Source organism: Pleurodeles waltl, chromosome 1_1 (genome assembly GCF_031143425.1).
Source record: "Pleurodeles waltl isolate 20211129_DDA chromosome 1_1, aPleWal1.hap1.20221129, whole genome shotgun sequence".
In the NCBI taxonomy this organism is placed as follows: Eukaryota; Metazoa; Chordata; class Amphibia; order Caudata; family Salamandridae; genus Pleurodeles; species Pleurodeles waltl.
In genome coordinates, this window is record NC_090436.1 from 864424467 (window position 1) to 864451391 (window position 26925).

The following is a 26925-nucleotide window of genomic DNA, read 5'->3' on the forward strand; positions in this document are numbered from 1 at the left end:
AGTGCAAAGCCACAGTCTCTCAAGTCTCTGCATTGGGTGGGTTGCCCACTGTGCCATCCTGGGAGAGCAAAGCCACAGTCTCTCAAGTGGATGACAGTCTCCACTGGTTCTGGAGGGGGACTGGTGCCCAGAGTGCTTCGTGCAGCCCTGCCCGACACAGATGCGGGCCTGCCCCTGCCGCTAATGGGCCAGCGGTGCTTGAGACGGCGGTGCCCAGTTCAGCGGTGCTTGAGACGGCGGTGCCCAGTTCAGCTGTGCTTGAGACGGCGGTGCCCAGTTCAGCGGTACTTGAGACGGCGGTGCCCAGTTCAGTGGTGCTTGAGACGGCGGTGCCCAGTTCAGCGGTGCTTGAGACGGCGGTGCCCAGTTCAGCGGTGCTTGAGAGGAAGGGCCCAGTTCAGCGGTGCTTGAGACGGCGGTGCCCAGTGCAGCGGTGCTTGAGACGGCGGTGCCCAGTTCAGCGGTGCTTGAGACGGCGGTGCCCAGTGCAGCGGTGCTTGAGATGAAGGGCCCAGTTCAGCGGTGCTTGAGACGGCGGTGCCCAGTTCAGCGGTGCTTGAGACGGCGGTGCCCAGTTCAGCGGTGCTTGAGAGGGCGGTGCCCAGTTCAGCGGTGCTTGAGATGAAGGACCCAGTTCAGCGGTGCTTGAGATGAAGGGCCCAGTTCAGCGGCGCTTGAGACGGCGGTGCCCAGTGCAGCGGTGCTTGAGACGGCGGTGCCCAGTTCAGTGATGCTTGAGACGGCGGTGCCCAGTGCAGCGGTGCTTGAGACGGTGGTGCCCAGTGCAGCGGTGCTTGAGACGGCGGTGCCCAGTTCAGCAGTGCTTGAGACGGCGGTGCCCAGTTCAGCGGTGCTTGAGACGGTGGTGCCCAGTTCAGCGGTGTTTGAGATGAAGGGCCCAGTTCAGCGGTGCTTGAGATGAAGGGCCCAGTTCAGCGGTGCTTGAGACGGCGGTGCCCAGTGCAGCGGTGCTTGAGACGGCGGTGCCCAGTTCAGCAGTGCTTGAGACGGCGGTGCCCAGTGCAGCGGTGCTTGAGATGAAGGGCCCAGTTCAGCGGATCCGGCCATGGCGTGCAGGTCATTTGCCACCTGTCCTGTGGCTGGCGGGGCCTTCCTGCCCATCTGTCGGGTGGCTGGCGGGGCCTTCCTGGTCTGCAGTACCGGGCCTGTTGGTGTCCTCCTTCCCACCTGGGATGGGTCTGGCAGGGCCCTCCTGGCCAACTGGGCTGATGGCGCTCTCCTCGGGCGTGCTGACCTTCCCAGCCTTCCCTGTTCGCCTGTGGCCCATCCCCACCTTGGGCGGTGTGCCACCTGTCTCCACACTTCGTGCCGGAGCCATGGTAGGGATTTTAGTGCCTGGTGTTTTCACCCTCTCGCGCCGGCCGCTGACTATCTTCGGGTGTTTCTCCGAGGGTGGGCTGCCCGTGCCTTGGCTCCGTACTGAACTGGCTGCCCTTGAGGGTGGGGGACTCCACAGTCTATGGCAGACTGTCATCACAGGGCCCGGTTTTGTGGTGGCTGAGGTGCTGACTGGAGTCCTATGAGATGGACGGGGTGGGGGAGTTGTAGGAAAGAGGTTAAGTTTGGACAGGAATAGCATTTTAGGATCAGTGGGACGGGTAGGTGTAGTGGGTATGGTAGTGGAGGAAGAGGTTGTGGTTGTAGGAGTCTTAAGTCTGGTGTCTTTGGGTGCAGGTGCTTGGGCTGGAGGCTGTCGTGAGGTGGATGGCTGTTGGGTGGGTGGCTGCCTGCGTTTGTGTATCTTGGAAGAGGGGGTGACAGACACCCTGGGAGAGGACACAGGGGATGTGTAAATGGTAGTGGGGGTGGTGACTGCACGTGTGAGGGGGCTTCTGGAGTGTGTGCTGGTGATGGACGTAGTGGCTGAAGATGTTGTGCATGCAAGTGTGAGTGGAGACATGACAGGGAGGGAGGAGGGAGACGAGGAGGAGGGGGACACAGTGGAGGCAGTGGGTGTTGGTATGTCTGTGTGTGGATGTTGCTTGTGTGAATGCTTGTGTGATGTGTGGTGCTTATGTCTGGATGAGCTTCTCTTGGGTGTTGAGGTGTGTGCAGGCTGGTCTGATGGTGTGTCTGGGATAGGCAGAGGTACAGGTGATAGGGTATGGGTGAAGGAAGTTGGAGGGGGGAGGCTAGAGACAGGGACAATTGCTGCCATCAGTGCTGAGGCCAGAGTGTTGAACGATCGCTGAAGGGCAGCCTGACCAGAATGAATGCCCTCCAGGTATGCATTACTCTGGTGCACCTCTCTTTCGACACCCTGGATGGCATTCAAAATGGTAGACTGCCCAACAGTGAGCGTCCTCAGGAGGTCAATGATCTCCTCACTGAGGGCAGCAGGGGTGACTGGGGCAGGGCCTGAGGGGCCTGGGGCGAAGGAGATGCCCACCTTCCTGGGTGAGCGGGCATGGGGCAAACACTGAGGGGCTGCTGGGAGGGCGGCGCTGGTGCGCTGGGTGGCGGCTGTACCTGTTGTTGCGGGGGGCACGGATGTTGCCGCCACCACAAGGGAGCTCCCTTCAGAGGACGAGTCCGTGTCACTTATGTCTGCCCGAGTCCCCGCTGTGGAGCTCCCCTCGCCCTCCGTCCCACTGGTGTATTCGGAATCCGTTGCATGGCCCTCCAGGGCCATGTAGGATGCAGCTCCCTCGGGCTCCGATGCCACTTCTCCTCCGCCTGATGATGCTAATGCACACATGAACTTGGGGTCCACTACTCAATCCGTGTGACATGGCCTACAAGCCTATGGACGACATCTGCACACATAGATGACACAGGGCCATGAATAGCTGTACTTGGCACCCTACAGAGGTGGGGGGCGGGGGCACCGGGCCATGCCTTACGGAGGGACCTACCCTACAGAAATCGCCCTGGCCTAGGGATACCCACAGCCCTCCTCCCCCACCCAGACACCTCCACTGCGCGCAAAGTCACCAGAATGAGAGTGTACTCACCCCCTTGTGTCTGCTGTGATGTCCTCACGCGCCCATCCAAATCGGGGTAGGCCACCGCCAGGATCCGGGACATCAGGGGGGTCAAAGTCCAACTGGCACCCCTCCCACGTTGGGAGGCCATCCCCAGCTGAGCCTCTGCCGTCTTCCTGCTCCAGCGTCGGATGTCCTCCCATCTCTTCTGGCAGTGGGTGCCCCGTCTGTGGTGGACCCCCAGGGCCCGGACGTCCTTGGCGATGGCACGCCAAATGTCTATCTTCTGGTGGGCGCTGACCTATGTGAAATATACAGGGGGAGAAAAAGAGTCATCACCTTCTGCACCCTCAATGTGAGTGGCCCCCCATCCTTACCCTTGCCATGTGGCACATCCTGTCATCCGTCGTTTGATGCATGCCTCATTCGCTCTCCTCCCCACCATCTTTCATCCACCCGACTCAACACAGGCATTGGCCACAAAGCATGGTCCCAGTGTCCTTACCTGTTGGTCTGGAGGACCGTAAAGTAGCGCATACTGGGGGAGGACCCCATCCACGAGTTTCTCCAATTCCTGAGCAGTGAAGGCAGGGGCCCTTTCCCCAGTCGCATGAGCCATTTTCTCTTCCAGACCGAGGTCACAGCAGCACTTGCAGTGTAGGTCCTCTCCTGTCGAAGATCAGGTATCGAGTGATTAAGCAGATAGAAAATGACGGTCACGCCCGCGGCGGTGCGTACCGCGACCGCCGGCGCACATCGTCATTGGCTCCTGAGACCCATAGGGTTCAATGTTAACCAATGCTGCTTTGCGCCGCGGTCTTCGACCGCCTACCGCCACGGTGTGCCACGCCAGCGCATTTACCTCACATCCCATTGTCACACTTCACAGGTCAGGCAGCCGCCATTTCAAGGGCCCACATGGCTTACTTTTAACTGCGTCACACATACCTAGGCCTTGCATCAACACTCATACAAACCATTCAATGCATTGGGAATCGTGTTTTGTGCAAACTGTGGTTACGTACCTGTGGGTTGATTGATTCTGTGCTCGCTGTTGTCCTTCATAGGCACCGTCCGCTGGGACATGCGAGGAGATGGAGGAATCTTCCTGTGTACAGACCGCTGGTAGACCTGTCGACAATGGAGGAAAGACATGTCATACTGACATACAGGCTTGACCGAGCCACTATTCATGAACTGTGTGCCCAGCTGGAGCCAGACCTGATGTCACCCATCCGCCAACCCACAGGGATCCCACCTCTAGTGCAGGTGCTGTCAGTACTCCATTTCTTTGCAAGTGGGTCATTTCAAACAACAGTGGCCATATCATCAGGGATGTCCCAGCCTATGTTTTCCAAGGTGTTGTCCAGAGTGTTGTCTGCCCTTCTGAAACACATGCAGAGCTACATTGTTTTCCCTGAGGTGGGGGATTTGCCTACAGTGAAAGGTGATTTCTATGCCCTTGGACATATCCCCAACATCATAGGTGCCACTGATGGGACCCATGTGGCTTTAGTACCCCCCAGCAGGAGTGCACAAGTGTACAGAAACAGAAAGAGTTATCATTCGATGAATGTACAGATGGTGTGTTTAGCAGACCAGTACATCTCCCATGTTAATGCCAAGTTCCCTGGCTCAGTGCATGACGCGTACATCATGCGGAATAGCAGCATCCCTTACGTGATGGGTCAACTCCAGAGGCACTGTGTGTGGCTAATTGGTGACTCTGGTTACCCCAACCTGTCATGGCTACTGACCCCAGTGAGGAATCCCAGGACAAGGGCAGAGGAACGGTACAATGAGGCCCATGGGAGAACTAGGAGGGTGATTGAGTGGACCTTCGGCCTCCTGAAGGCTAGGTTCAGGTGCCTCCATATGACAGGTGGATCCCTATTGTACTCACCAAAGAAGGTGTGCCAGATCATCGTGGCCTACTGCATGCTTCACAACCTGGCTTTGCGACGCCAGGTGCCTTTTCTGCAGGAGGATGGTCCAGATGGTGGTGTTGCAGCAGCTGTGGAGCCTGTGGAGAGTGAAGACGAGGAAGCCGAAGAGGACGACATAGACAACAGGAACACAGTAATACAGCAGTATTTTCAATGACACACAGGTAAGATTCCAACCCGGCATATTACATATACTTAACCCCTACTACCTCTCTACTGTCTGACCTTTTCCCCCAGTGTATGGTAACTGAGTTGTGACTTTCCCTTCCAATTTCAGAGATGTGGGCCATAATGCGTGACATCTGCTTTGTTTCCCCATGGACTACAGCTGTGTGACAGTGGTATGTTGGCATCACAATGTATATATGCATTTTGGGACGGTAATGTCTAATACATTAGTACAAAATCACAGCCAGACTCCTGATTGTTTTGTGCAATAACTGTGTTTATTTCAGTGCTCTATATTGGTGGGTGATTGCAAATCGGTGAGGGATGATGGTGGAGGATTGTCCATGGCAGAGTCCAGACTATTAGTATCACAGGTGCATTGTCCAAATGCCTGTGGAAAGTGGAGCATGGGCAGTATAAGAATGGACAGGGTGTCAATGTGGGATGACAATCAGGGAGGTATCCTTTCCTGGCGGGGGTCTTGGCATCTTACTCTGTCTTCTTCCTGGATCTCAGGGCCCGCTTGCGGGGTGGTTCTCCTTCTGCAGGGGGTGGGGTGCTGGTGGCCTGTTGGTCCTGTGGCGGGGCCTCCTGTCCACTAGCGCCGGCAGAGGTGGTAGGCAGTTCTTGGTCCATGGCAGTGTCAGGGGCCCTTTGTCCTGCCACAGTGTCCCGCAATGTGGTGACTACCTGATTCAGAGCCCCTACAATGGTGGCCAGGGCGGAACTGATGTTTCGTAGTTCCTCCCTGAACCCCAAATACTGTTCCTCCTGCAGAAGCTGGATCTCCTGAAACCTGGCCAGGACCGTCGCCATTGTCTCCTGGGAGTGGTGGTAGGCTCCCATGATGGAGGAGAGGGCCTCGTGGAGAGTGGGTTCCCTGGGCCTGTCCCCCCCCTGTCGCACAGCAGCCCTCCCAGTTCCCCTGTTTCCCTGGGCCTCTGTCCCCTGGACCGTGTGCCCACTACCACTGCCCCCAGGTCCCTGTTGTTGTTGGGGTGGTGGGTTAACCTGGGTGCCCTGTAGTGGTGGACACACCGCTGATTGACGTGTCCTGGGGACAGAGGGATGGGCCCGCTGGGTGGGTGCTGTGCTGGTGTTCCCAGAGGGGGGAAGGTCTGCTGTGGCCTGTGGCTGTCTGAGGGGAACCGACTGTCCCGAGGTCCCCGATGGGCCGGGCTGGTCATCTAGATCCAGGTCGACAGAGGTGCTGTCCTCACTGTGGGCCTCTTCTGGGGGTGGAGTGGACATTTGTGGGTCCTGCAGGGGAATAAAAGTATGGTTATTGCATTTGTGTGTGCCATAGCGTGTAATGGGTGGGTGCCCTTGTACCCCAGTGCTGGCATTCCCCTGTGGGGGCTTTTGTGACGGTGATTTGGTGGGGGATGGGTATGTGCAGTGGGCATGCTTTGGTGATGGGTGTCCATGCTTTGTGGTCGCATGCAGGGATTGGTGTTGGGATGGGTGGGCTGTGATGGTGAGACATTTGCAAGGAGCAGGATGTGATGGGGGTGAGGGTGAGGGTGGGGGTATGAGTTGGTATGCTGGTGGGGTGGGGATGATGAAGTAGTGATGATTTGACTTACCAGAGTCCATTCCTCCAGATACTCCTGCGAGGCCCTCAGGATGCAGGATCGCCAAGACTTGCTCCTCCCATGTTGTAAATTCTGGGGGAGGAGGTGGGGGTCTGCCGCCAGTCCGCTGCACCGCGATGTTGTGCCTGGATACCATTGAACGCACCTTCCCCCGTAGGTCGTTCCACCGCTTCCTGATGTCGTCCCTATTTCTTGGGTGCTGTCCCACAGCGTTGACCCTATCGACTATTCTGCTCCATTGCTCCATCTTCCTGGCAATGGTGGTGTGCTGCACCTGTGTCCCGAAGAGCTGTGGCTCTACCCGTACAATTTCCTCCACCATGACCCTGAGTTCATCCTCAGAGAACCTGGGGTGTCTTTGCGGTGCCATGGGGTGGTGTGGATGATGTATGGGGTGGATTGTGTGGTGATGTGTATTGGTGTGTTGTGTGAAGTGCGTGGAAATATTGCTGGGTGAAAGTAAAATGCGCGTCTGGGTGCTCAGTTCTCTTTTTCTCAGTGCGTGGTCCCGATTCTGTAGGAGTGGGGGTTTGTGGGTGATGTGGGTGTGTGTTTTATATTGTGTTGGGTGTGTGGGAGTGGTGTTTGTATGTGTATCAGGTGCGTGTATTTTGAATTGTCCAATGTGGTTGTGTTTTGTAAGTGTGTGTGTATTTTGAGTGCGGCGGTGTGTACCGCCAATGGATTACCGCGGTTGAGAGACCGCTGCGTGGATTCGTGTGTCGTGATAGTGTGGGCGTATTTCTGTTGGCGTGACGGTGGAGGTTTGGTCATCGCCAGTTTCTCGCTGGCCTTTGGTGTGGCGGACTTTTGTGGATGTCTGTATTTTGGCGGTTTGCCTGTTGTGGGTCAGAATGACCGTGGCGGTTTACCGCGGCGGTATGTTGGCGGTCTTCTGACAGCGGTAAGCGGCTTTTACCGCCAAGGTTGGAATGACCCCCTATGTTATTATCTGTCTGAACAACATATTGTCCTTTAGTGAATTTTTATGGACATTTTACCACAAAACTTGCTGTGTTGCCACTATATTTGAAACACCTCTTGGGGAGGGATAGTTATGCATCGCACACAACATAAAATTATTAGAATGTTTCAATAGCGCACATATAGAAACTCTGGATTTTCACTCAATCTATGTAAAAAACTATGCTGTCATGTTCACAATTTTTAGGGTTGCGGGCAAAGCTCTCCATCTCTGGTGTAATCTCTCTGTGGACTTTTAACCACACCCATGTCATGCCCATCAGTTTGATTGGTTTGTGGGCTTGCCTTTTAAATTTAGCTTGATTTCATTAGTGAAAGGCATGCCTTTTCCGGTGTTTAGCCTGCATCGAGCGCACCGGCCAACTACTGAAAACATATGAGGCTCCATGTTTTCCGTATGGTTTCTGCACTATTTGTTCTCTTTATTTCGTAGGTAGTAGTAGAGTGCTTTGCATTACATCGACCCTGTTACATGGATAATTGCTCTTTTGCTGGTTACATGGATAATTGCACTTTTTCCAATACGTTTCACTGCAAGCCAACTTCTGTTTCCTTTTGTGTGTTTGCTTTGCGCTCATGGCGGCCGTCAGCTCGCTTATGTGAAACTGTTTTACTTTTGTGTTGTTGTGGCAAGAAAAGTCTGGTTAGGAGTTTACACCGCTAATAACTTTAACTCAAGTAAACACGAGACCCATTGCATTGCAAATGCTTATTTCAAATGCATCCTGTTCACCTTAAAGAAAAACAGAATGTGATTTATAAAAAAAAATATTTAACTAATTTTTTAATAGTCGGCTGAACACTAAAATTGTTATGACAACATTCACAAAAGGAACCCCTTGTGGACCTCTTTATGTTTGCAAGATGGATTACCAGTACCTTTGTGTGGTTGGCATTAATGTTTTGTGGCCGGATTTCAGTTGCAAAACGTTAAAATTCTGAATCAGTATTTGGAAGGGACGCCCTAAACGTGCCCCTTCCAAAATATCGATTCAGTGTGTAGGGGTAAACACAGCTTGTGATTCTCGCAATTTGCATTTGCTACACACAGAAATGCCTTTTTGTGGCGCAAATAGCCCGATTCTGTGAATCTGACCTTTTGCAAATGCCAAAAACCTTAGCACATCTGCCCACGACTTTTGGATACAGTCTATGACCTGTATAATTTGGCAGAACGGCATTACCGTTTTCGTAATTGTTTATGTATTCAAGACCTTTGCCCATTGAGCGCTTCTAGCCCGGACATCACCGTCGAAGGAAAGGTTTATGAAATCAGTGAAAATGGAGGACGTGTTTGCTAAATATTTAGCAAGGAGGAACATTGACTTCTTGCAGGCGCACGTCAGGCACCCATCATTAACAGGCTTTTCTTTACTTGTTTCCCAAGCCATTCTTTCTCTCTGCGAGATAATAAGAAAGGTAAGCATTCTTTAGTGGCTAGGGCTGAAAGGGCATTTTGTTTTAAGTGGATTGGTTTGCTCAGTGGGATGAATGGAAGGGCATTGAAAAATACAGTGGCAAAGAAGTATGCGTCCTGGGTGTCCTAGTGAATCTCTGGGGGAGTGCCCAATCATCATCCATTCACCAATGTAAACATCTACTGCACTCAATAGCTTAACGATTGACGAAGAAACTGTACCTGTTTTTTCACAGCATCTCACCCAAGCAAACCTTTAATGAAAAAGAAATATTTGTGAAGCCAAATAGAAGCAGACTGATTGGGTAGCACAGAGCACATTACTTATCTGTCAAATATATTTTCACATCATACGCCAGTGTGATTGTCGAGAAATCTTGAGACCCTTCCACCCCCCAACACACACACCCACCCGCTCGCGCACACACACACATTTACTGACCAAGCTACGCCATGTACGTAGCATGTGTGTTTTTAAGAACCCGCTGCATAGAGTCTCTTGTCACTGCGTGTCCCGGGGTGAATCCGATTTGGAAATGTTTACACCTGAGCGACTACACCGAGGTGCAGTGCGGGCGTGGCTTCCTGCATATATAAACCTGTTGAATTGGGAAGGCGCGAGGCAATTGATACAGGTTGCGACAGCGCTGGCGCTTGAGTCGGGAGAGACACACCCGCCGAGCCAGGCATCATGGAGTTGAAAGAGGAATCCACCCCTGGCCCTTGGGCCGGTGGCATCTCCAATACTGCATTTCAGGTGAGACCTGAGTGACTGTGTTGTCCCTTGCAGTGAATGCATGCTGCACATAGATTTAATTAGGAATAGATCAGAGGGAGATTTAGACGATCATATTGGGGAATGTAATCACTCTATTAATACATTGCACTAAAGTGGGGGAAGTTTTAAGAGGAAGAAATCTCAAATAACGCCCTTTTCCCTTAAACTGTCTGATGTCGACCACCAAGTTCGGACGAGTTGGCAAGTAATCATAACTTTGAGAACATACTAGCAAACTCACATATCCTCTGCGCAAATTAACTCACAATAATACTAAAACTGTACTCCTATTTTCCTTTACTAATGCACCACTCTTGAATTCCGGAGTAGCGTGCTCCTCCCCAAAAAGCGCTCCGACGCCTTGTCAGGGGTGGTAAGCGCTATATAAATACTATTACAATACACTATGCATGTTTACACTGAAACGCCTTGTTTCCGTTCAAACATCTCTTGCACAATATGCATACCTGTCGACGCACTGAGAGAGGAAGTGCAAAGGGACTTACATTGCAAGCGATGGATGAATTAAATGCTTCTTAGTGGAGCCGTCAAACAGACCACCGAAGGGAAAGGTGAGTGGGCGCTGGATGTGTGCCCCCGACCCTTCACTGCAAGTTCATCTCCTCTCCTGTGTGCAGTAAAGACTGCTTCCGACACTCACTTTGTACATGGCTTTACTAACCACAGACAGGAGGTTGAGCCATAAGCCAAGACACGCTTCTAATACTCCCACAACCATATAACCATCATCTTTTGTAACAGTGGTACGTGCCAGAAACTGCTAAAAGCATCTAAGGATCTAACTGAAGAGAATGATTTGGCACAGTGGCTTAATTTGGGACTGTGATGCCAGTGGGGGCACCGGCACTTATTTTGGGCACCGGCCCTTTTTTTCCTCAACAGATATTTTTGGAGCGCGCGAGAGAGAAAACACATACAAATCGGAAAGACGAAAGAAGAGAAAGACGGCGAATGCGTCTCAAAGGGAAAGCAGGAACCTTCAAAATTTAAATAAATGGGCAGTCAGTGTCTTAGAATGGATTAAAGAGGCATGAGCTGAATTTAAAACTAGCAGACTTGCTATTCGACGCACCTACGTTTAATTGAACCGGCCTCTTTCTTCTGATCAGAGCTTTGGCACCGGCACTTCCTTTTACAAATTAAGCGCTCAGTTGGTGCTCTTGGCACATGAGAAGGGCGCGTGGCCATGACGAGCCAGGGAGGTGCTGGAATCTGCTGGAGTTGTGCACCAGTGACAACGAAGCCAACTCCACTGCGGTTAGTTTTATTATTACTAAATTCAAATACATGATGTCGTTTCCACACTGTGTGAGCCACCAGACAAGTGCTCCAGCCAGTGGGAGTGGAGCAGTTTTGAGAGTGGGGGTGCTGACCAGCGGCAACAACTCACTGTATAGGACGTCAAAGCTCACAAGATTAATTAAACAGCAGGGATCTCATTATGAATAGTCCATACATTCTGATTGGCCGAGTGCCGGTACTGGGCGCTTCAGGATTATAAATTATTGTGTTTCACATGGAGATGGACAAACATAAAGGAAACCTGCTTGCAATTCCCGAAATCTTGACGTCCTATGTTTTTTCGTTCATGCGGCCAGAACTACCAGGATCCGTAATTCTAGGATGGGGAAACAATAGGCACTTTAAAGGGCCATTAATAATGACGGCCCAAGCGTCCTTAATGAGGGTTCCTGTTTAGTGCAAGTAAGACTAGTGTGAGATTCAGTGGTGTTTTTGGAGCACGTTAACAAATTTATGACTAAAATGTGGAGTGCAGGTTATGTCCTGACATCTGCACTTGGGTCAGGATTCTAGCTTGCACAAAAAACAGGCTTTTTATCAGCCCAAAATTTGTCCTGGCAGAATTGCTATGTGGAAATGCCAGAAAATCCCGATATTTAGAGATCAGAATAATTGAAAAAGTGCTGTTATCATGATATCTGTCACTCCCAGGAACAGACATCAGTTCCACCACATCTGTTACATACTGCACCGCAGCTGTATTTACTGGATATGGTACTGACGCCTCACATACTGTGGGTCTCATAATGGGTCCCACCGTATTTCAGCAGTGCTGAGTTTCTTCAAATATTTGAAAAGGTCAGTTTGCTAACAACGCAGAAGTTATTATTTACATGCGGCTGATAAAACATTGCCATACTGCAGCCTTCTCCTCGCGCACACTCCTATCTCCCGAGAAGAGTGTCACTGCGGTCAAGTCACGACTACAGCAACCTAATGAATAAAGATGCGGGTGCAAACACCTGCTCGCTCAGGGAATCACAAGTAGAAGTGATGCAATGTTTACGGTATCTTGTACCTGCTCGGTGCAGCAAAGTTCACTCCCGTCATTACATTTCGACAAGTGAAACTTGCTGGAAATTAACATAGGGAAAAAGATTGGTATTTACTGAGATTTTACCACACCAAAATATACTGTTTTCTAAAATCCGTTATTCCCCAAAAAGTAGGTATAGGCGATGATTATCGCTTCCTACACATTCATAACTCCTCGGGTAGGATTTTTTTTAAGTGCTATAATTCTCACATGCGATAGGAGCTACCCGTAATCAGATCCTGAGTTAAAAGATTTATCAGTAGCTGATCAGAAGAAACTATCAGACATTTGACTGAAAATGAAAAAAAAAACATTATGTTGCATGCCAAGCAGACAAGGGCCTCCTAATTGTTAATTTTCAAAGTGAAACAATTCAATGTTGTCTTTCTGGTTGCACGTGCTGTTTCCTCTGAGACCCAGTGATTGTCGCTAAAGAACCGACATCCCAGGCAATACCCCTTTCTTCTTCCTATTCAGCCCAGGTCCCTGGTCTACGGCCCAGTGCTGTGCAACACCCACTGCTGTAGCTAGAACAATGTAAAAGGAAAGCCGTAGACGTCCATTAAAGAAACAGTCCAACCGCCTCAGCTTCTACCGCCTGCCTCGCCCTCAGCTGTTGCTCTCTTGCTGCCTGCATGAAAAGAGCTGATTCTGAGCTGATTTAGTCTCGTCACACACCAGACCCACGATGAAGCGTAAAAGATCACTTTATTAGGACAGGTTCAGGTCATTGGTTATCAGCTGGAAATCAACTTTAATGTGACATAAACTTTTGTAAATAACCTCAAATTAATGACCTACCCCTTTTCCCCACACCATTCCCAAGATGTATCAAATGTCCCCCAAGTCCCCATACTACGACTTCATTCTTTCATCTTTCATTCACCATCCTGTTGCATTCACCTATTCTCTCTCTCTACCCTACCGCACATCCTCCAATAGAGCCTCCTTGTCCTGTTTCAAAAACCCTACACTCTGTCTTTCCATTCTCTGTGCTCCACTCCTCTCCCCCGAAGGGTGGATATGCCTGCATCTGACTCGCCACCCCCCTCAAAATTACACCATGACCTCCATAGTTGCACAACCCTTGTCCTACTGTGGCGTAGCTTGAGAAATTCCAAACTAACCTCAAAGTATGTAGGGTGGGTGGTTAATGCTCTTCTAACCCTGCCTTGGTGAAGGAGTCAGTCAAAGAGGCTGAACTCCTGACCTACCCTAATATATAACTTTCCCTAAACGCCCACCTATTCTCCTGTCCCTGTCCTATCACCTAAATCTTACTTGCCGTGATCCACTCCATGTAAAGACCCGGGGGGAGACTGGCTTCACCTTTGCTCCCCCTGGTCCCCTCATTGTAGGGCTGCACAAAGTTGCAAAAGCACTAGAGGTGCTAAAATACAGAAATAGGAGCTCACGGAATTGAAAGGTGCCTTCTTTTTAGGGCATGATCTTTAGAGGGTAGCGGGTTCAGACACCAAAGGCTTAATCATGGAGGGTTGTGTGAGGTAGAATATTTACACGCAGTTCAGTCCATAGATCAGAGATAGGAGCAGCGCTACTCTGGCTGTGCTCAATCTGTGCTGTCTGTTGTATCAAGTGCCTTGAGAGTTTTCAGCTGAGGTTTTCTCTTCTGTACTATACAGGCCCTTGTGGGTGTAGTCTGGCACAAAGGCTGCCAGTTTCACAGGGCTCTTGTGGCTTGTACACTGAGCCTTGGCCGTGGCGGGATGTCAGTGGCTTAGACAGCACAATACCTTCCCAGGTGTCTGTCAAACGATGTGCTGCACTACTATTTAATTGAGTTCAGTTGTACTTTGAGATTTATCGTTTCCCCACCTTTATTATTTTCTCCACGCTATTTCCAATATGTGTTTGTGTCTTCATTGTGACATGACTCTTATCAACTTGGAAAAGGATTATGATCATAGAAGAGGAGTGCTGTGATATACATTGTGAATTGTATGGGATGCCAGGGTCTCGATGATGGGCAGTAGGTGTGGCGGAACAACAACTCCCATTCCCTCATTCAAAGGTTTGGCACCAGACATGAGGCTGGTGAAAGATACCTATGGGGTTTAGACCGAGAGAAATCCACTTCTTGCTAGTGGTTTAGCAGTGGTTGCTTTTCTCACTCCATATATCCCAAAGAACACTCAATGTCATGACATCACGCGGTTTGGACAGCAATTGCAGGCTCACAGACTGTGCAGTCTCTTTTGAACATAAAGGGCCAGATGTAGCAAAGGGTTTTTCCCATTCTGTGTCAATGGGAAAATGTGTTCGTACATCTGGCCCAAAGTTCCTACAATCAGCGCAGTGGACAGATGAACGCCTGTTCTGGGATGAAGTAAGTGACATCAATCAGATCCTCAACATGCCACTGTCTTCTCTTCTTCATGATTCAGCAGACATAAACTCTTCCTCAATCTTGGAATCTACTTTCAATTTCTCAAGGAAGACAGCCACGCTATGCTCATTTTTGTGTTATCTAGCATTTCTCTGTATATAACTGTGCAGCTACACAGAGCTCTTCCAAATAAAGAGGCAAAGCGGTCCGCCTATGTTCATTAACAATGGCAGCTGGTCTACACAGAATTAAGGAATTAAGGTTGTGCACAATGTGTTGGAGTTAACCCATCAATTTAAACATTTTTAAAAACATTTTTTTTATTGAAGTTTGGAAGAAGGTTACACAGGGAGGTATATAGGCAACACATTATACAATTAGGACATCCAGTCATGTAGTGCAGTCAGGAAAAAAACCTGCAGCAAAATGCCATAACTTGCCCAATACAATCACAGCAAAGGTAGAAGGAAAGCAGTAGGAAACAGAGGGGGAGGGGTATCTCAAAGCGCAAAGTGGTTCAGAGAACAGCCATTATAGGAACTGCAGTATTGTCAATATTGTCATATGAGACAGTCAACATATGTGCAGACTATAGTGGGACCGACAATGACTCAGCGGATTCCAACACACATCGGATACAATTACGACTCCCGGCCTGCAGAGGCCTTGTCTTCTCCATCACTATCAACCCAGGCGAGGTATCCCACCAAAGGGGACCAAGGGCCATATGTACGAACACATTTTCCCATTGACATAGAATGGGAAAAACCCTTTGCTACATCTGGCCCCAAATGTCATAGGGCGCGATCTCATCGGCATTAATTCCCAACAAGTCGGTAAATTGTCTTGACAGTACACCACATCTTTAAACCATGTGTCTTTCAGTGACACAGGGTGGTGCCCCCAGTGCATTGCCACCTGCCTCTTAGCCAACAGCAGCAGGAGGGCAGTTAGTTTGTGACACTCGGGGGGATATCTTTGCCATGACCCAACAAGGGAAGTAGGGGTGTGTGCTCCATTTGCAAATCAATCATCTCATCAATAGCGTAAAAAAACAAATTCCAAAACTTCTTCACATCCGGGCAATCCGAAGCAGTGTAGGAAATCAGCGCAAGGCGCTGAGCACCATATGCAGCACACCTCATCCAGGAGCCCCATCTTATGCAGGCGTTCTGGAGTTCGATATAACATGTAGAGTTATTTGAAGTGGGCCAAGCACAGGTGATAATTAGTGAAGAGCGCCCTTGTTTAGGCGCAGCAAAAGTTCCATTGCTCCTCGGAAATGGGGGCGTCAAGCACATCAGACCACACCTGACGGGTACAGGGTGTTTGCACCGAGGCTGTCCCCTGCATTTCAGTATATATTCTAGTAAGAGTCTTCTCGCGAATAGATTCATCATAAAGGCCTCTAGAGCATTGAAGGTGGGAGGTGTAGTGGGAAATGATTTGTGCAATTCCCGGATGGAAGCTCGCAGCTATAAGTAAGTAAACATGTCTGGTGTGGAGAAGTCAGGTCCCTGGAGGGCCTGTTTTGGAGTGATAAAGAAACCATCCGGCTAGATGTCCCCCATGGTCCGAAGATGTAATTTGTATAATCTAGTTCTGGTGCCAGCATCCTGTGTAATGGGAATCACATGGTGACCTATCAGAGGGGCAGAGGGGCAGAAGAGAACATCAAGTTGAACTCTCTCCCTCAGCTTATCCCATGCCCACACCGTGCAGCCCATTGTGTGCATCTCAGCCCTGGAACGTTTCAGGATTGGATCATCCCTACACTAAGGCACCATGGGGAGGCACGATCATGTTCGGGCACTGTCTGCACCATGAACTGGGTACAGCCAATAATGAGCGAAGTGCACTTGTGTGCTCAAGTAATAAAAGTTCATGTCCGGTGCTGGCAAATGGAAGGGAGAACATTTCCCAAGCAATGCTGGGTTGTCTCTGGGCCCATGCCAATGTCACCAAGAGAGAGCGGAGCCAGCGCAGGAAGTATAATTCTAATGGAAATGGTAGATTAATGAACAGATAAAGACATTTAGGGAAAATCAGCATCTTGGCACGGGCCAGTCTGCTGGCCATAGAGAGAGGGTGTCGTTACCAGGCCTCCACCGCTTCTTTAGCCAGTTCATCAGACGACCGTAATTGAGACTTCACAGTATGTCCAGGTCATGGCTGAGCTAAACTCAAGATACTTAACTGGTGCAGTTACCCATCTTAGGGGGAAAGCTGAGGTCACCTCTTGGGTAGCTGCTGTAAGAAGAAAGATAACCAGCTTTATCCAGTTAATACGAATTCTGGAAAGACCGCCATATCGGATACAGTTCCAGATCATGGGATCTAAATTGACATGGGATTGTTCTACGTATAAAGTGACATCATCAGCGTACATAGAAACCAGCAGCACTCAGGGTGTAAAGGCCAATCCGTGCTGAGAGTGATGTTCCGGAGGTGAGCAGCAAGCGTTCCATCGCAATGGCAAACAGGATGGGTGACGGGGGCAACCCTGTCCAGTGCCAGGACATACCGAAAAAGGAGGGGTGATCAGACCATTTATACAAAGGCAGGCCACCGGTTCGGTATTCAGGAGATGAATAAGTTTAACAAACTTAAGACTGAGGCCCAGTCGGGATAGCAGAGCAAATAGGTACAGCCATCCAAGTGAATCAAATGCATTAGTGGCATCCAGGAGGATCTCAGCCACACTGAGGCAGGGCTCGATGGTGTGCTGCAGAGCATAAATGGTTCTGAGATTGTGGGAGGTGGAGCGTCCATGGACAAAGCCAGACTGATATGGTCGGGCTAAATGCGGCAGCTGTGGCAGAAGTCTGGAGGCAATCAATTAGGCAAGGATTTTGTTATCCACGTTGATCATGGATAACGGTCTGTAGGAGTTGCATTTCTGCAGGTCTTTATCAGGTTTTAGGATGGTAATATTGAGTGCCTCAAAGAGAGAGGGAGGCAGCATCCCTCTCTCCAAGGACTCCTCATACATGGTCAAAAGGTGCAGGGTCAGAAGCGGAGCAAACTCCTTGTAGAATGCAGCATGAAGTCCATCCGAACCAGGCCTTGTTGGCCGGCATTGCGCCTATCACCTGGATGATGTCTTCAGCTGTAAATGGCTCATCGAAGAACTGATGTTGTGCATCACTGAGCCACAGCAATTGCAATGAGTCGAAAAGGAGGTTAGGGCCGGAGGGGCAGTTTCCTGGGTCATCTGATATAATGCAGTATAAAAATTAGCCATTTTTGATTGAACCACCTCCTTCCCTTCACAACCCTGTTTCTCTCATTCCTCAGCTCAACAATATAATCATTAGCCCAGGGCTTACGAAGTATATTGGCAAGAATCCTGCCCTTTCTGTCACCCTCCCTATAATGCCGAGCCCGAGCTTCTCTGCCCAGGTAATGCACCTCCCTGTGCACGGCTTCCTCAAAGTCATTCAGCTTGCTTGGAGTTATCAGCAAGAGTCATGTAGATCTGGAGCCCAAGAGCCTGCATCTCCAATCAAGGTGCGCCAGGTCACCGAAGAAGGCGCATAGCACTCTGGCCTGCTTTGAGATTCACGCCTGCGGATGACTATCTTGAAAGCTTCCTAAAAAGTAGAGCTGGACTCAACGGAGCTGGTGTTGAGAGTGAAAAACTCCACAATCAACACCCTAAACTCTTCTCAGATCACCAGGTCGTGCAATGCTCCAGCCGGGAAATGCCATGGGAAGGCACAAGGCTCGAAGCTATGAGGGGAAAACCTGAGCAGAACCAAAGCGTGATTGGACAACGTGCAGGGCATATGTAGCACTTCATCAGTCCACGTCACCAAGTGCCGGGAAGACCAGCCGGAAGTCAATACGTGACCAGGCCTGCTGGGCAGACGTTATGCACGTACCTTCCTGACCGCTGACATGGCGAAGTCTCCGCAGGGTCACTAGATTATTATCAACCATAATAGTATACAGTAAGTAAGCAGCTCCAGGGTGGGGGCGCCTAGTGGTGCTGGATCGATCCACCTGGGGGTCGAGAACTACATTAAAGTCCCCGTTAACCCCCATAACAGTACAGCTCCAGGCCTAAGGGAGCCACACCTCAGCAAAAAATTCAGATCATCCACTTTGGGGGCGTAGACAGAAAGACGTTTAAGCGGATGACCCTGGAGCATGCCGGATAGAATCACATACCGAACATGCTTGTCACAAAGGGACTGGCTGATATGCCTGGGGAGGCCCCTATAGAGGAATATTGCAACTCCCTAGGCATAATTAGAGTAGTGTGCTATGTACTGTTCACCAATCTAAAGCACCCTCAGACAACCTAGTGTATGTTCCGTCAGGTATAGTTCTCATAAAAAACTGATATCTGCTTTTATAAATGGGGTCTCTAGATGGCAGTCAGTTTACACCCTGTCCAAGTAGGGACCCTCCCTGTAGTCATGGTAAGGGGATGACACTCCTAAAATAACCCCTGATCACCCCCTTGGTAACTTGGCATGAGCAGCCAGGCTTATCTCAGAGGCAATGTGTAAAGTATTTGTATATACACACACACACACACACACACACACAGTAACACACTGAGAACACCACAAAAAGAATCCACACCAGTTTAGAAAAAGAGCCAATATTTATCTGAGTAAAACAAGAAGAAAACAACAAAAAGCCAACATTCACAAGAAAATATGTCAATTTTTAAAGTTAAATGTGTGTTAGCCCATAGGAATCAATTGATGCATTTTTAGTACAAAGTATCTGGTATGCGTCAAAAATAAAGCCACAGTAGAGGTAATGCATCAGAAAACATAGCAGTACCTTGGTTCCTTACTCACAGGTGAGGACATGCGTTGATTATTTCCCCGCCGGATAGGTGATGCATCAATTATTTACCCGCAGGACAATGATGTTTTGATTTTCGTCCACGCAGCCTCAATTCCTTGCGCTGATGTTGAAGATTTGACGCCTACAGACGATGCATAGAAAATCCAAATACATGGCAATGATGGATCCACACTGAAGCAGGCGATACATTGATTTTACCGGTGCTGCGTCGATTTTCAGCTGGGGTGCAGGTGCTGCATACATTTTTCTGCTGCAATGGCCGCGTTGTGTGGATTTTTCTTTAGGTCAACAGCTTCCACTTCCAGGGGCCCAGGGACTGGATTTGGCACGCCTTGGAAAGTCAGGACTCTCAGCAGAAGAGTGCAGACACTGGAAGAAATCTTTGATGTCCCTGGGACTTCACAACAGGATGCCAGCTCAGTTCAAGCCTTTAGAGGACCTTGGAAAGCAGGATGTAGAAAGCAAAGTCCAGTTTTTTAACTCCCATGACGGAAGTAGCAGCAGCAGGCCAGCACAGCAAAGCAACAGGCAGAGTGGCAGGTCCTTCTCAAGCATCCAGCTCTTCTCTCTGGCAGAATGTCCTCAGTCCAGAAGTGTTCTGAAGTTGGGGGGTCAGCTGTCCAATACTTATACTCATTTCTGCCTTTGAAGTAGACAAACGTCAAAGGAAAGTCTTTGTAGTGCACAAGACCCTGCCGCTCTCTGTCCTGGCCACAGGCCAACTCTAGGGGGTTGGAGACTGCTTTGTGTAAGGACAGGCACAGCCCTGTTCAGGTGCAAGTGTCAGCTTCTCTCTCCACTCTAGCCCAGGAAGATCCATCAAGATATGCAGGACATACCTCAGTTCCCTTTATGTGACCGTCTAGAGTGAATTCACAAACAGCCCAACTGTCAGTCTGCTCAGAGATGTATTCCACTGCCAGGCACAGGCACAGAATGGTTAAGCAAGAAAATGCCCACTTTCTAAAAGTGGGATCTTCTAACTTACAATCTAAAATACAACTTCACTAAAAGATGTATTTTTAAATTGTGAGTTCAGAGACCACAACCACTAAACCTCTATCTGCTCCCAATGGGAAACTGCACATAAGAGATATTTCAAGGCAATAACCATGTTGCGCTATGGGAGAGATAGGCCCTGCAATAATGAAAAACAAATTTAGAAGTATTTCACTATCAGGGCATGTAAAAAACACTAATGCATACCTTACCTTTTAAATACACTGCACCCTCCCCATGGGGCTGCCACGGGCCTACCTTATGGGTGACCTACATGTCGTAAAAGGGAGGGCTTGGGCCGACAAGCGGGTGCTCTTGCCAGGTCGAACTGGCAGTTTAAAACTGCACACACAGACACTGCAGTGGCAGGTCTGAGACATGTTTACAGGGCTATTCATGTGGGTGACACGATCAGTGCTGCAGGCCCACTAGTGACATTTGATTTACAGGCCCAGGGCACATCTAGTGAACTTTACTAGGGACTTACTAGTAAATCAAATACGCCAATCATGGAGAAAACCAATCACCAACCCAAGTTAGTAGAGAGAGCACTTGCACTTTAGCACCGGTCAACAATGGTAAAGTACCCAGAGTTCTAAAGCCAGCAAAATCGAAGTTCAGCACAGGATCATAAATGGAGGTTAGAAGCAGGGCCAGCTCTACGGTGCTGCGAGCAGTGCGGCCGCACAGGGAGCTGACCTCAGGGGGCAATGTTTAGCAATAACATAAGAAACTTGCAATTTAAAAGCACCAGCTGAAAAGTTTCTTATCCATCCAGCATTTAGGAAACAATTAAAATGTTAAGAAACATTTTGTGATTAATGTTCCTACTAGGGAGAGAGATGGGAGTTTTGTCTAGTGCAGCTTTGACTTACCATAAAGTGGCGCACAGGGTTAATATGCCTGCTGCAAAGAACAGAACTATATTTTATGTGGATAGCTGAGTGGATTAGTAAAGCTAGCATTTACAGGTCCTGTAAAAAAAATGAATGTATGCGAAAGGGGGGCTAAGGCAGTGGCCTAATGAAACGGAAGGACCTCTCACTGCAAAGTTCCTGTAGGGGGCTCCCTCCTCCCTGGACCCAGTCAGGGGCCTGCCGCCCCTGCACTGTGTACTATGATGAGAGGGGCCCCCCTGCACTACAGGAGATGAGGGGCCTTTTTTACGACACTGGGCTATGGAGAGATGAGAGGCACATTTGCCGGGTGGTAGTGAGTGAATCCAAGGAGGTGGTCATGGGGTGGGGGGCACCAAAAAAGATTGTCGCGCACCAAAAAAGATTGTCGCACAGAGCGTCACCACCGCTAAAGCCGGCACTGGTTAGAAGCCAAAAAGACAGGTGAAACCACTGAAAGAACTGACAGGCCTAACATCTACGCTATGCTGCTGATGGATTAAACCCAAACTGATGGATTAAACCCACATCTGTGACTGGGGGTGAATGCTTGATTTCCTCTGCATTCCGTCCATTATCTGCTGTTTTTGCATTTGTGGGAAGGGTATGCCCAGACGTGGGTTCCGTGCTTGCTATGCCACCAGATTCAAGCTAGCCTGGCTGATGAAGGGTGATACCTTTGAAACCGGTCCCAGGATGCTTGTTTCTGGTTCAGGGAGGACCTGGCCTGGCAGTTCAGGCTGGACTGTTCCAATGGGGAACAGGGTCAAGACTGATTTGCATATGGCTGGGTTCAAATTGGAATGGCAGGGCATGAAAAAAACTGATGGATTAAACCCAGATCTGTGACTGGGTTAAATGTTTGATTTGCTCTGCATTCCGTCCATTATCTGTTATTTTTGCATTTGTCGCCCCAAGTGGGAAGGGTATGCCCAGACGTGGGTCCCGTGCTTGCTATGCCACCAGATTCAAGCTAGCTTGGAGGATGATGAATGATACCCTGAAACCGGTCCCAGGATGCTTGTTTCTGGTTCAGGGAGGATCTGGCCTGGCAGTTTGGGCTGGACTGTTCCCTTGGGGGAACAGGGTGAAGATTGATTTGCATATGGCTGGGTCCAAACTGGAAGGGCATGGCTAGCAAAAAAATTTAAGGATTTAACCCATATCTGTGACTGTGGGTGAATGATTGATTTGTTCTGCATTCTGTTCATCAACTGCTGTTTTTGCATTTGTTGCCCCAAGTAGGAAGGGTATGCCCAGACGTGGGTCTCGTGCTTGCTATGTCATCAGATTCAAGGTAGCCTAGCTGATGAAGGGTGATACCCTGAAACCAGTCCCAGGATGTTTGTTTCTGGTTCAGGGAGGACCTGGCCTGGCAGTTCGGGCTGGACTGTTCCCATGGGGAACAGGGTCAAAACTGATTTGCATATTGCTGGGTCCAAACTGGAATGGCATGGCAAGCAAAAAAACTGATGGATTAAACCCAGATCTGTGACTGGGGGTGAATGCTTGATTTGTTCTGCATTCTGTCTGTCATCTGTTGTTTTTGCATTTGTCACCCCAAGTGGGAAGGCTATGCCCAGACGTGGGTCCCATGCTTGCTATGCCACCAGATTCAAGCTAGCCTGGCTGATGAATGGTGATACCCTGAAACTGAGCCCAGGATGCATGTTTCTGGTTCAGGGAGGACTTGGCCTGGCAGTTCGGGCTGGACTGTTTCCATAGGGAACAGGGTCAAGACTGATTTGCATACGGCTGTGTCCAAACTGGAATGGCATGGCAAGCAAAAGAACTGATGGATTAAACCCAGATCTGTGACTGGGGGTGAGTGTTTGATTTGCTCTGCATTCCGTCCATCATCTGTTGTTTGTGCTGTAAGTATTCCAGCACCAGGTGAGCTTTGTGCCTATCATTCAAGCCTCTCACATTCCATGTCACACACATAAGAGGTGCCATATCAAGTCATTCGTGGACAGCATTAGGTAAAGCGATGAGTCGTAGGGGAGGGCAAGCTAATAAGGTAGAGATAATGTGTGCACTCCGAGCAAAGGTGGGGAGGTAGAGGCAGAACAAGGGAAAAAAGGAATGCAAACTCATCACAAATAGAAACAAAAACCCAGTCTCCAACCCACCAACTGCCCACTTTGGCCCCTGAATCAGACTGAATGCTGCCCGCCCAACCCAATTAAACCAACAAGTGTCAACCATAGTGTACAGTCGGGGAAATCTCAGAGGGGGCAATTTAGAGTTCCGTCACCCTCCCAGCTATGGAAGAGCTGGATGACTGAAGGGTAAAGAGGCAGCCGGGCTACACCCATCTGCCAGCAAATTGACTGAAGAGCAGCTAAGAGCAGAGCTGAAGTACTTAAAACTAAGAGCAGCATAGGACCATGTGGACAACAGCTGCAAGATAGCTTGAGGCAGCAATGGCAGAGTGGGCAGTATCCAGTGTGTCATATAGCCTAGTCATTCTTGCTGAGATGGCCATTGTCAGTGGCATTAGACCTGGCCTGCAATCCCGGCAGTGTCAGGGAGAGACCTTTAACCAGCTTGGCGGTCGCCTTTGGCTGAGTAAGATATGTGGTTTTACCTGCATGGAATATTCAAAGTTTTGCGCCTGTTGCCAAAGGCGGTCGATGATTTCCGCACATCCAAGTAGCTGGGCGCGTGCTACTCGTAATGATCATGCTTCGGCCAGGTTGAGAGCTCCTGAGTAGAATTGTTGTGGTGCAGTCCACAGTGCCCCAAGCCGTGGCCCGAAGATCAGCCGACTTCGGCCACCTCACGCCTCACCTGGCCACTCCAAGGATAACGGCAGCCTCGGGTAAAGCCGCTGCAGCTGCATCCTTTGGAGCGGGCTCCCGCAGGGCAGTGGAGCCCCCACGTTTGTCTGCAGCCATCAACGGGCACTGGCCTCAGCCCGAAGTGGTGACCAATCAGGGGGTGTCTTTCAGCAGTATGCCGCAGTGCGGTCCATGCTGTCCCGAACCCTCAAAACGCAGCCTGCAAGGTGTCCAGTCCCCACCTCCTCAGGTCATTCTGGGCCGCACCAGGCACCGCAGCAACTGCAAGTGTGATCCCCTCTGCTGCACACACAGAAAGGGGCTCCCTCAAGGCAGTGGAGTCCGGCCAGTCTAAGCAGTCAGCTGCGGGTGCAGGCCGCCACCTGTGGAGCAGGATAATGCCGGATAACATCCTCCGGTCGGCAGAGCCTCACCGAGTGGCGGCAATCTTGGGTCTAGGCACCCTAGTGCCCCCAATCATGTAAAACTTTACTTACATGTTTTACAATGACAACCAGTTAACAAAATGTGCACTGTCACTCTGGAATTCCTTGAGAATACCAGACATCCCTTAAGGTCTATTGTATTTTGTAGGTTGGAACCAGACAGCCCTCTGGCAAATTAAAGCTGTTGCTTCATTCTTGCTTCTCCAGTGGCTTAGGACACAGGATGCGGGGATGGGCAGGAAGCCCATCTCTTTCGTTTAAGTCTGTGGTTCTGGCCGAGCCCTTGGATACAGACATTTGTCCAGATGTTGGACCTTTCAATCTATAGTATGACCTTCTGCACTAGTCTTAGTCTGGGGGTGCACACAAATGGTTCCTTCTGCTCCATTCATGGTTATGTGATTACCAACCTGGGTTTGGCAGTGGTTCCTGCAGAAAGCAGTAAAAGAGGTGCACTTCAGCAAAATAGACAGGGGGTAGGAGAGAGAGAGAGTGGCCTGGACTACCAATAAACAGGGGCTTAACTACTTCAGGGAGGAATGTAGGGTGGTACAACCCCCTAATAAATAAATTGATAAATAGTTGGTTACAGATGCTTTCAGTTGGGTATGGGGAGATGTCTGACGGATTTCACCAAGAATTTTTAGATTCGTTCAGACAAAAACGCACACACACTCTCTCCCTCTCAGTTTTAAAAGTCATCAAAAATATTTGTAATTTCACCAATTTGCATTCCTCTCTCTCTCTCCACTGCCTCTTAGGCCCCTCCAATGCACTCTACTTGCCGTATAATGTATTTTTACATTATATGCCAGTCCGATGGTTGGAAAATCTGAAGCTCACACGCCCCCCCCCCTCAATCTTACTGACCGAGTTACGCCCCTACCAGTAAATCTTATGAATCACCCCAAAACCTTATAGCATACATGCATACGTATGTTAGAAGTGGGGTCTTTGGTTGGCAGTCAGGTTACCCCCTGTCCAAGCAAGGACCCTCCCTCTAGTCAGGGCAAAGGAGAATCACACCTGGTTAACCCCCACTTGCCCCCTTGGTAGCTTGGCAAGAGCAGAAAGGCTTAACCCAGAAGCAATGTGTAAAGTATTTGTACCAACGCTCACAGTAATACAGTGAGAACACTACAAAATGGACACCACACCAGTTTTTAAAAAATAGGCAATATTTATCTAAATCAAACAAACACAAGTAAAAAAATGAATTTTCAAAAGAATAGGAGTCTTACTCCTTAGAAAACAATGGAAATGTTGATTTTACACAAAGTACCTGGTTTGCTTAAAAAATAAAGCCGCACGGGCAAGCGTGCATCGGAAAAGTCAGCAATGCGTCTATTCCTTACTTGCAAGTGAGGCCGTGCCTCGTTTTCTTCTCCGGTCTGGTCGACAATGCGTCATTTTTCTCCCTCGCAAGAGAGCGATGCATCGATTTCCAGACTGGAAACCTCGGATCCGCACAGGTTCATGATGACTTTGATGCCGAGGGACGATGCATGAGAAATCTGGTCACACGTTGTTGGAAAACCGCCCTGCATGGAGTTTGTGTTGTTATCAGCAACTGCAAGTAGGTGTTGCGTTGTTTTCTCCAGCAGCGATATCTCGATCTCCCAGCCACGATGCAGGTGGATTGCCAATTTCAGCCACAAAGTGGGTGGTGTGTCATTTATTAGCCATGTGGCAGATGGTGAGTCAAAATTACCCCGCATGGCGTTCTGTGTGTGGATTTCAGGTCTTGTTCTGCCAACTTCAACTTTCAAGGGCCAAGGAACTGGATAGGACACCACTTGGCAAGGCAGGAGTCTCAGCAGACAGTCCAGATGCTGGCAGAGGAAGTCTTTGATTGCCCTAGGACTTCAAAACAGGAGGCAAGTTCAAGCCCTTGGTGATTCTTCTCAAGCAGGAATGCACAACAAAGTCCAGTCTTTGTCTCCTTTCACAGGCAGAATCAGCAACTGCAGGATAGCCCAACAAAGCACAGTCACAGGCTGGAACAGCACTTCTCCTCAGCTCTTCAGCTCTTCTCCTTGGCAGAGGTGCCTCTTGGTTCCAGAAGTGATCTAAAGTTTGGGGTTTATGGTTCACTACTTATACCCCGTTCTGTCTTTGAAGTAGGCAAACTTCAAAGGAAAGTCTCTGTTGTTCACAAGATCCTGTCTTGCCCAGGCCAGGCCCCTGACACACACCAGGGGGTTGGGGACTGCATTGTGTGAGGGCAGGCACAGCCCATTCAGGTGTAAGTGACCACTCCTCCCTCCACTCAAGCTCAGATGGCTCATAAGGATATGCAGGATACACCACAGCTCCCTTTGTGCCACTGTCTAGAGGAGATTCACAAACAGCCCAACTGTCAGTCTGACACAGACAGGAATTCCACAAACAGGCAGAGTCACAGAATGGTTTATGCAAGAAAATGCCTACTTTCT

General features: G+C 49.6%; 1 protein-coding gene across 1 annotated transcript in view; it reads left to right on the forward strand.

Annotated features, from left to right (window-relative positions):
• The first annotated feature begins 9685 nt into the window (after window positions 1–9685).
• SLC28A3 (solute carrier family 28 member 3) overlaps window positions 9686–26925 on the forward strand; it is a 281213-nt gene continuing 263973 nt past the window's right edge. Inside the window, exon 1 of the mRNA XM_069229756.1 lies at window positions 9686–9812. Within this exon, the coding sequence (XP_069085857.1) occupies window positions 9747–9812 (66 nt within the window). The 5' untranslated portion in view covers window positions 9686–9746. The remainder of the gene's footprint in view (window positions 9813–26925) is intronic.